The sequence below is a fragment of the Brachionichthys hirsutus genome, chromosome 21 (assembly GCF_040956055.1).
Source record: "Brachionichthys hirsutus isolate HB-005 chromosome 21, CSIRO-AGI_Bhir_v1, whole genome shotgun sequence".
Taxonomy (NCBI): Eukaryota; Metazoa; Chordata; class Actinopteri; order Lophiiformes; family Brachionichthyidae; genus Brachionichthys; species Brachionichthys hirsutus.
The window spans coordinates 7257672-7268383 of NC_090917.1; the positions used below are offsets into that span (position 1 = coordinate 7257672).

Sequence of the window (10712 nt, forward strand, 5' to 3'; positions counted from 1 at the left end):
ATCCCATAAAATTTTAAGAGCGATCCGGATGCCCGTCTGGATCTGGATCTGGATTTGCCCTCTTGCTTATAATAGAGGCTTTAAAAAAACATATTGTATGTAACGGCACCGTGGCGGAGTTGTTAGCGCTGTCGCCTCACAGCAAGAATCCTATCTTTGCGGCGTTCGTATCTTCTCAGCGTGTCAGTGTGAGTTTTCCTCTCACCTCCAAAAACATGCGATTTAGGTGAATTGGCCGCCCCAGATTGTCAGTAGTGTATGGGTGTGCGTGACCGGTTCGGGGTGTGCCCTGCCTCTGCCCATAGCAAGCAGGGATAGGCTCTAGCATCTCCCGTGAAAATGAATGAATTAATATCATGTATGCATTCAATTCAATCACCAAAAATCAAAGTCATGAAGGGGTCCGATATGTACTATCTTGCAAAATCTGGATATGATCGGGTACTTGGGTACAAGTGCTAGCTATATACAATTGTATATATCTGGATATTTATAATAGCAAAGCCTTAAGTCTAATATTGCTCAACATGTCCTATATTTTAGTCCTCTATCTTATATTTAGCTGCTGGCACTGATTCAAATTGCAGAACAGAAATGACGACAGACTTGGCAGGGGTGGCGTGTTGTCTGAAGCACATTCTCTCTTGGTCAGTGCAGCATTTACCACACTGAGCATGTGCTGTTAGACAACACTAGCTCTTAGTGCTATGAGTAGTACACAGAAAAATAGTATTTTCAAAAACAAAAATGAAGACAATTTTTCAAAAAAACCAAAGTTAACTCCACAGAGGATGTTGTGTTGGACACATAACAGCAAATGACAAATTACATTTTGGAGTGGATCCAGACAAAAGTGTGGACTTAGGAATTTTTCCTAACTTTTTTTCAATAGTGTAAAATTTGACTCTTTGGGCAAGATATAAACGAATTGATGGAATGCTGTGAAAGTGAGTAGGTGGAAGGGTGGAGCATTACATTTTAAGATATCTGTTTTTGCACTTGTTTTTGGACACAACAGTGAAACTAAGCGGTCTCAATGGAGCTTTGTGCTCGCCATGCTGTCTAGTTAGTTTACAATTATTATTCTTAAAAACCAACATCTACCAATTTGCTTTTTCATTTATTTTTGATTCCTCCGGCCCCAGGAGTTGAAATATTTGTCTGGGGGGAAGACATTCATTAGAATTGTCTGCTTGTCAGTAACCTCACAGTTTCCACTGCCTCCCTCATTATCGCTGCAAAGTGTTTACAGTGTCTTCATTAGCAGCCAACCCGCTAATGTTAACAAAGTTTAAAAGAAGCCATCAATGGCAGTGATAAGCGTGGACAGGCTCCTATTTCGGTTGACACAAGTCCCCCTGTTTACTCTGGGAGCATGGGAGCGGACATCGGCACTGTGATCCTTTGCATTGTAGATCGCCATTTTCAAACCTTGTCATTGCAAATTCTGTTTTCAAGCTAGGAAGAAGGTCAGGTTCGTGCTCGCTCAGTGACTTGGAAAGAATCTGATTTCAAAATGCAGAGTCGCACATCGCTCTTTTTCCCGGTGTGTTTGAGTCTGGCGGTTTCTATCGGCTCCTGCATCTGTAAACCTCTCAATGATGACATCCAAGGCAGCTCGGAGGGACTCGACTCTGTTCTGGAGGAGGAAGACACCGACCCGAGGATGGAGGACCACCTGGGAAACATGAAGGAGGGCTTTCTGAGGAAACTCAACCTGTCGGATGTTCCTCAGGAGTACTGTAAGAGCTCTCCTCCTCAGTTTATGATGGAGCTTTACGATAAGTACGCCTCGGACAGCTCATCGATCCCTCAGTCTGATGTCATACGAAGCTTCACTGTCCAAGGTACAGCGTACAAAAGAGTATAATGTTAAGTTGGTTTACAGTAATGTGCTGTCAATAAAGATACCCTGACTTTTTACTTTGGAATGGAAAGACTTTAATCGAATTCTCTTTTCTACTCGTTCAATAGCCTTTATATAAGTTCAATGTTTAGGGTATCTCTAAACCAGCGGTTCCCAGCATGATCTCTGTTCTCACTACTTGTTAGTCACAAAAATGATTGTAGCAATTTTTTTTAATGCAAAATTTCACATAGTTGACTGGAAAAATGCAAAATTAAAAAAGTACAATGAACTTCATGGTAATTGTCTCTTATCTTTTTTGGGTCCCCAAGTTTTTGATTGCCTTCTCTTTATCAATCCAACAGACATCATTCTCTCCATCACAAATGGCACAAAGTCCAAGCACAGGCTGCAGTTCAACGTCAGTCTCCCCGCCCATGAAAGGATCACTATTGCTGAACTGCAGCTCTTCTTCCTCCCAGAGGCTGGATCAGGGGTCAGCGGCAACAATTTCCAGGCCACTGTCAAAATCTATGAAGTGGATTACAGCGAATTCACGTCGACCGCCCAGCTACTAGTGGAAAAAGAGGTCGCAGGCTCGCAGGGCATGTGGGAGACGTTGGACGTGACCGCAGCTGCTAAAGGTTGGATCAGGACGGGCCATGGAGCAACCGTTTTTGATGTAGTGGTGGATACGATGGATTGCAGGGTTTCTAAAGGTGGAGAAGGAACAGGCTGCTTTATTATGAGCTCGTCTGTTGGAGATAACATTTCAGCTGCGTTAATCGTCTTCTCAGACGACCTGGGCAGTAGGAGGAGGGAGGCAGAGAAGGAGCTGAGAGAGATGGTCCTCCATGAAGAAGAAGCAATCCTGCACTTGGGCGCCAACTGGAATGGAGATCAGCCCACAAACGAGATCCCAGCGGTTCAGCCACTACGAAGAAAGAAAAGGAAGGCAGAGAGGGAACACTGCAGGCGGACGTCTCTCAAAGTCAACTTTAGAGACATCGGCTGGGACAGCTGGATTGTTGCACCTCCAGAATATGACGCATTCGAATGTCGAGGGCTGTGCTACCACCCGCTGACAGATGAATCGACGCCATCGAAACACGCGCTCATCCAGACGCTGATTAACATCAGGAACCCCAAGAAGGCCAACATGGCTTGCTGCGTTCCCATCAAACTGGACCCCATCACCGTCATGTATCAGGAGAATGGCCGGCTCACCATCCGATACCTTTATGAGGAGATGAAGGTGGCAGAGTGCGGGTGCAGGTAGTCAGAATATTATAATAATAAGAATATTATATTATCACATTATCAGCTGTATGTATATTTTTGACACAGGAGCCCGGAAGTTTTATTGAATTTATTATTGTCACTCAAAAATTTATACCACCAAGATCTAAAATAAATAAATATATATTAAAAAAAACAGTCTTTGCATTGCATATTTAAGACTGCTTACATGTATATAAAAAGAGTTCCCACCCTTTAACTGCCTTGGTCTCATAAAACTGTATATTTATGTTGAATGTATTGTAAAAAGTGAACTCGATACAAAAACTAGAAATGGAATTTAACAAAAGTCCATTTCTTGTTTAAGGATAATGTTTTATTTTAAAATTAAATATTTATTTGTGACAGCAAATTGCATTAAAATGGTGATTTGTAATATCCTCTGTTCATCTGTCAATCCTCTGCTAGTTCTATTGTAAATCTGTACATTAACATTGTAGTTTTTTTCTATCCACATGCAGAATATTTAGTACCGACTGTACATTAAAATCTCAGATTATACATGTATACTGGATTGCATAATTATATTATTCTGCATTTGGTTTTTCTGCATGGTGGTGTAACCAGCTCATCTATATAGAGACCAATCACACTCACATTCATAAACAATTGGTTCATAGGTTCACCTAACTTGCATTATTGTCCACCCAGAAAGGCCCCAGGTCAGAAGTCAAACCAACAACCTTTTTGCTGGGAGATGAAATGGCTGCACAACCCCAGGGTAATTTTGTCTCCCCTAAAGTTCCCCTCGGAGTAATGCAGCACAATGCTCCTGAATTATCATAGAAAGGTTATTGTGATACAGCAAAAACAATGTGCAGCCTATAATGATGATGATGATGATGGTGTCTTTCCAGTCACAAGCTTCGATGGGATGTTTTCACCAGTAAATACAAATAACTTGTCATGGTATCCGAATCCCCTCAGTGAAAGCAGCTGTATGCCATTCTATCTGTTGTTTAACCACCGGTTATAAAGTGTAACATGACTTTAGAATGACCTTGGCGCTTCATATTCTGTGAAGTGTTCTCCTGTTTCGGGCTGTCAATTTTTACACCATGATAATTAACAATTAACATGACCAAAACAATTCACAATAATGATAATACGCAATATCTATAAAGACGATGACAAAAAGATATCTGTCAATTCCATTCTCGTGTGCTGTGTATTTGTCTACTGCGTATGCAGATCACGTCAAAATAATGGTCATGGGAAGGTGGAGAGCGGCTGTAATCAGAACTGTATGAAAAGTACAATAAAAATGTAACTTCACTCTCTTGTTCATCATTTAGTGAGTGTGGGAAGAGTTCAGCTTCCCAATGACCTGCGGCTGTCATTTCAGCCCTCAGCTCACGAGAGAGCTTCTGGTTCTAAACGAAGGCCGAAACCAATTACTGTCAATTGGCCAGAGATGGTGTTGGAGACAGAGCACTCACTCCAGCTGGGATACAACAACATCGCAGCACAACATAATTCACACATGCTTTACACCAGACATGAACAGCCGGGGCTCCCTTTAAAACACTCAGATTAGTATTTGGATGGAGATAATACCATCTCCTGTCAGAAGGAGTTTTAACTCCCACCTCCGGGAGAACTTCGACCATGTACCGGCGGAGGCAGGGGACATCGAGTCCGAGTGGACTATGTTTCGTGCCTCCATTGTTGAAGCGGCCGATCGGTGCTGTGGCCGTAAGGTGGTCGGTGCCTGTCGTGGCGGCAATCCCAAGACCTCTTGGTGGACACCGGTGGTGAGGGATGCCGTCAAGCTGAAGAAGGAGTCCTATCAGGCCCTTTTGGCCTGTGGGACTCCGGAGGCAGCTGACAGGTACCGACAGACCAAGCGGAGTGCAGCTACCGCGGTTGCTGAGGCAAAAACCAGGGCATGGGAGGAGTTCGGTGAGGCCATGGAAAACGACTTCCGGACGGCTTCGAAGAGGTTCTGGGCCACCATCCGGCATCTCAGGAGGGGGAAGCAGTGCACGGTAAACACTGTGTATGGTGGGGATGGTGCGCTGCTGACCTCGACTCGAGACGTCGTAGATCGGTGGAGGGACTACTTTGAAGACCTCCTCAATCCCACCGACATGCCTTCCAGTGAGGAAGCAGGGCCTGGGGACTCGGGGGTGAGCTCCTCTATCTCTGGGGCCGAGGTTGCCGAGGTAGTCAAAAAGCTCCTCGGTGGCAGGGCCCCGGGGGTGGATGAGATCCGCCCGGAGTCCCTTAAGGCTCTGGATGTTGTAGGGCTGTCATGGTTGACACGACTCTGCAACATTGCATGGACATCGGGGGCAGTGCCTCTGGATTGGCAGACCGGGGTGGTGGTCCCTCTTTATAAGAAGGGGGACCGGAGGGTGTGTTCCAACTACAGAGGGATCACACTCCTCAGCCTCCCTGGTAAGGTCTATTCAGGGGTACTGGAGAGGAGGGTCCGCCGGATAGTCGAACCTCGGATTCAGGAGGAGCAATGTGGTTTTCGTCCTGGCCGTGGAACTGTGGACCAGCTCTACACCCTCGGCAGGGTCCTTGAGGGTGCATGGGAGTTTGCCCAACCAGTCCACATGTGTTTTGTGGATTTGGAGAAGGCATTCGACCGTGTCCCTCGGGGAGTCCTGTGGGGGGTGCTCCGGGAGTATGGGGTGTCGGACCCCCTCATACGGGGTGTCCGCTCCCTATATGACCGGTGCCAGAGCTTGGTCCGCATTGCTGGCAATAAGTCGGACCTATTTCCAGTGCGGGTTGGACTCCGCCAGGGCTGCCCTTTGTCACCGATTCTGTTCCTAACTTTTATGGACAGAATTTCTAGGTGCAGCCAGGGCGTTGAGGGGGTTCGGTTTGGTGACCTCAGGATTGGATCGCTGCTGTTTGCAGACGATGTGATCCTGTTGGCTTCATCAGGCCGTGCCCTCCAGCTCTCACTGGATCGGTTCGCAGCCGCATGTGAAGCGGCCGGGATGAGAATCAGCACCTCCAAATCCGAGGCCATGGTTCTCAGTCGGAAAAGGGTGGAGTGCACCCTCCAGGTCGGGGAGGAGATCCTGCCCCAAGTGGAGGAGTTCAAGTACCTCGGGGTCTTGTTCACGAGTGAGGGAAGAATGGAGCGAGAGATCGACAGACGGATCGGTGCAGCGTCTGCAGTGATGCGGACTCTGCACAGATCCGTCATGGTGAAGAGAGAGCTGAGCCGAAAGGCGAAGCTCTCGATTTACTGGTCGATCTTCGTTCCTACCCTCACCTATGGTCACGAGCTTTGGGTAGTGACCGAAAGAACGAGATCCCGGGTACAAGCGGCTGAAATGAGCTTCCTCCGTAGGGTGGCTGGGCTCTCCCTTAGAGATAGGGTGAGAAGCTCAGTCATCCGGGAGGAGCTCGGAGTAGAGCCGCTGCTCCTCCGCGTTGAGAGGGGCCAGATGAGGTGGCTCGGACATCTATTCAGGATGCCTCCTGAACGCCTCCCTGGTGAGGTGTTCAGGGCACGTCCCACCGGGAGGAGACCACGGGGAAGACCCAGGACACGCTGGAGAGACTATGTCTCTCGGCTGGCCTGGGAACGCCTCGGGATCCCCCCGGAAGAGCTAGAAGAAGTGGCCGGGGAGAGGGAAGTCTGGGTTTCCCTGCTTAGGCTGCTGCCCCCGCGACCCGGCCCCGGATAAGCGGAAGAAAATGGATGGATGGATAATACCATCTAATCTCTAGCTCATAGAGAGGGTGGATCAAAAGAGAACGAGACACTTGACAACATATATTCTCCACATTTAATATTTCCTTGTTGTGCAAAAAAAATTAAAGTTAAGATTTATTTTTAATATTACCAAAGACCACAATATAGTGACAATATATATATATATATAGAGGAGAAAAAAGATGAAGAAAAAAATGCTTTTTGAAACTTTGCTCTTATAACAAGTGTGCGTTTTTTACTCGATTCCATCCTGCATGCATTTTAAGAAGGCTTTAGCCACAGGCCCACAAACTGTGTAAACATGTCGTCAGTGGGGCGACCCAGACATGACCCCTAAAGCTACTAATTGCACCATAATGCACCTAATGTATGATATTTGTTGACTATATTTCATATTTAAATATTGTCAGTGCAGACAAAATTGTGTAAATACTCCTAATTTAGAGAATTTTGTTGACGATGAATTGGAATTCACTGATTTATCTTTGTTTGTACTGTGTTTTTTCAGCAAACTGAAATGTTCTATGTTTTGTTTTCATAGTTGCCGAAAGGCCAGCAGAGGGAGGAAGCACCAAGCAAATCTAAACCGACTTCCTTTGGCCACTTGAGGAAAAAAACGTGCGCCATAAAAGAATTCAGTCTTGATTTTTCTTTTTCTTACTTTCCAGGCATTAACTATGAATTAATTTTCTTCTTTGACCACAAACAATTCTTTTTTAATTAGCTTCGTGTTGAATTAAAGGTGAGACATGAATTATGATTTTTCAAGATTACCTTTTATGTTTGAATCTTTAACTACATTATAAAATGCATACTTTAAGAACTCCAGACTCTGAATACTGACAACAAGTGGATTAATTAGTGAAGGAAAGCTTACCAAAGCAGGATGGATATTTTCACCAGCGCTAATCTGGATATTTGTCAGACACAAAGTTTACCTTATTTGACACATGTAGCTTTGAATGGGGTTTCAGCATGCCTTGCATTTGGCAACACCTTTGTGTTAACTACGTGGCAAGGCTGTTGTTGCCGTACAGAAGAATGCAGTATAATACGATTAGTGGTTTATTGTGGGGTAAATCCTCTTATGTGTGTGTGCTAACAGAAACCACACAGGAAAAGCACCGCCATTTGACAAAGAGCCTCTTCAGAGAAGGAAGACGTCAGCTTCCAACGTCTCACTTTTTGTCATATTAAACTAACAAAAATGGCAAAGGTCCTCTTCATGGTGGCATTCCTGCTCGTTTTGGGAAATCTTAATTTCATCAATGCCTCTTTTTCCTCAAGTCTGATTGTTGATATGGCAAAAATTGTCATGGACAATTACTGCTCACCAGAGAAACTGGTGGGAATGAAGGAGGCCATTGAAGCGGCCAGCAGCAACACGGAGATTCTGAACATCCCAGATGGAGAAACCTTGGCTAACATCCTCAGTAGTGGAGTCCAGACAACAGTCAGTGACCCGCGGCTGGTGGTCTCCTTTGAGCCACACTATGTCCCTGTGGCTCACCCGAAGATGCCTCCCTTGCCCCCTGAGCAACTTGTGGCTGTACTCCAGACATCGATAAAGCTCGACATCCTGGAGGGCAACATCGGCTACCTGAGGATTGATCACATCCTTGGGAAAGAAGTCGCTGAAAAGGTTGGCCCTTTACTCCTAGATTTGGTTTGGAATAAAATCCTGCCAACCTCAGCTCTCATCTTTGACCTGCGCTACACCGGCAGCGGCGACCTCACGGGAATCCCGTACATCGTGTCTTATTTCACTGAAGCCGAGCCTCTGATTCACATTGACAGCGTGTATGACCGTCCCTCAAACACAACCACTCAACTGTTTTCTATGCCCGCACTGCTTGGGGAGCGATATGGCGAGACCAAGCCGCTCATTATCCTCACAAGCAGAAACACCAAGGGCGTTGCTGAGGATGTTGCCTACTGCCTCCAGAGCCTGAAGAGAGCCACGGTCGTGGGTGAGAAGACCACGGGGGGCTCCGTGAAGCTCGACAAGCTCAAAGTGGGCGATACAGATTTCTACGTTACAGTGCCGACAGCAAAGTCCATCAACCCCATCACCGGCTCATCCTGGGAGATTGCAGGCGTCACCCCTAACGTGGAAGTCAATGCTGAGGACGCTCTCGCTACCGCCATCAAGATCGTGAACTTCCGTATACAAGTCCCGGCCATCATTGAAGAATCGGCGACCCTAATTGCCGACAACTACGCCTTTGAAGATGTGGGAGCGCATGTTGCAGAAAGGTTGCGAGGGCTCCTGGCAAATGGAAACTACTCTGCAATTAACTTCAGGGAGAATCTCGAAACGAAGCTGTCTGCTGATCTAAAGAGCATTTCAGGGGACAAGAGCCTGATGACGACCAGGAACACCCCAGCCCTCCCACCCATGGTGAGACCCACGCACATCAGATGGGTGCTTTTAACTTGCCGCTTGATGTTAACACGGTTAAACATTGTGTGTATTGCTATAGGTTTTTTTTATTACAGTTTCTATTTAGTTTCTGAGGTTCCATCTTTTGTTTTACAATCATAGACTTAATATGGGTGTGAATAAAAGTTTATGTATTGATGCAATGATAAATAGGTAATGATAAATAACTAAATGTTTTAAACATTCAAATATTTGCAGTGCTCCAAGTAATTATTATTATACAGTACATATTTGAATATTGGTTGAAATACATCTTTTTCATTATTTATTTTAAGTGACGGCCTTTATTCTCCCACAGGATTATTCCCCAGAGATGTTCATTGAGCTGGTCAAAGTGTCCTTCCACACTGACGTATTTGAGAACAACATCGGCTACCTACGTTTTGACATGTTCGGGGACTTTGAGGAGGTCAAGGCCATTGCCCAGATTATTGTTGAGCATGCGTGGAACAAAGTCGTCAACACTGACGCTATGATCGTTGACCTTAGGTAGGTGATCCTGCTCACGGAGCGAGTCAAAGCATCTATTTATAAGTATCAGTTAAAGCTGCTAAGGCTCATTGTGCCTATAGAGCAAGCCAACAACTCAGTCAGCAAAAAAAATACATGTATTTATTGATGTCTGTGAGTTAAAGGATTAAACAATATGGATCACCAACAAACTAGAGGAATAATTGAGTTTTGGAAAAAGGCAATCAGGATCACTTGCAAAGCAGTTCCTCAATAAAAGGCGCGTGTGAGTGGAAGCTTTGTAAAGTTTGTAACTATTTCTGCAGGAACAACATCGGAGGCCCGACGACAGCCATCTCAGGCTTCTGCTCGTACTTCTTTGATGCTGACAAGCAGTTCGTACTGGACAAACTCTACGACAGACAGTCTGGCACCACCACGGAGCTCTGGACACTGCCTGAACTCACTGGTAATAAAATAAATATTACTCATTGTGTAAAGTCCCCTAACGTGTAGCAGGAAACTGCGAAAGCACCATATATATATATATCCTTCTCCTCAGGAACGAGGTACGGCTCAAAGAAAAGCCTGATCATCCTGACCAGCGGAGCGACCGCTGGTGCTGCAGAGGAGTTTACCTACATAATGAAGAAGCACGGCCGTGCCATGATCGTGGGGGAGACCACTGCTGGGGGTTCCCACCCGCCTCTGAATTTCCGTGTTGGGGAGTCTGACATCTTCCTCAGTATCCCCACCGTCAACTCCGACACCACTGCTGGTCCAGCCTGGGAGGGGGCTGGCATCGCACCTCACATACCTGCGTCTGCTGACGCTGCCCTGGAGACCGCCAAGGGCATCCTCAACAAGCACTTTGCAGGCCAGAAGTAAACGCCGTTGTCAAGACAACCAAGGGAGGAAATAAATCACACTCATTTACATGAATATGCTTTTAAACTAGTTTTTTCATGTTAATGTTTTATCTAGGTTCT

General features: G+C 45.8%; 2 protein-coding genes across 2 annotated transcripts; both read left to right on the top strand.

Moving 5' to 3' along the window:
- Positions 1 to 1375: 1375 nt before the first annotated feature.
- gdf2 (growth differentiation factor 2) lies at positions 1376 to 3125 on the top strand. Its single transcript, XM_068754692.1, is given in 4 exon segments — positions 1376 to 1405; positions 1407 to 1469; positions 1523 to 1847; positions 2212 to 3125. Coding segments are annotated over 4 exon segments (1332 nt in total).
- Positions 3126 to 8037: 4912 nt separating this feature from the next.
- rbp3 (retinol binding protein 3) lies at positions 8038 to 10611 on the top strand. The gene is made up of 4 exons (XM_068754772.1): positions 8038 to 9231; positions 9572 to 9762; positions 10050 to 10192; positions 10286 to 10611. The coding sequence occupies exons 1-4, from the start codon at positions 8038 to 8040 to the stop codon at positions 10609 to 10611; spliced, it is 1854 nt and encodes a 617-aa protein (XP_068610873.1).
- The last annotated feature ends 101 nt before the right edge of the window (positions 10612 to 10712 follow it).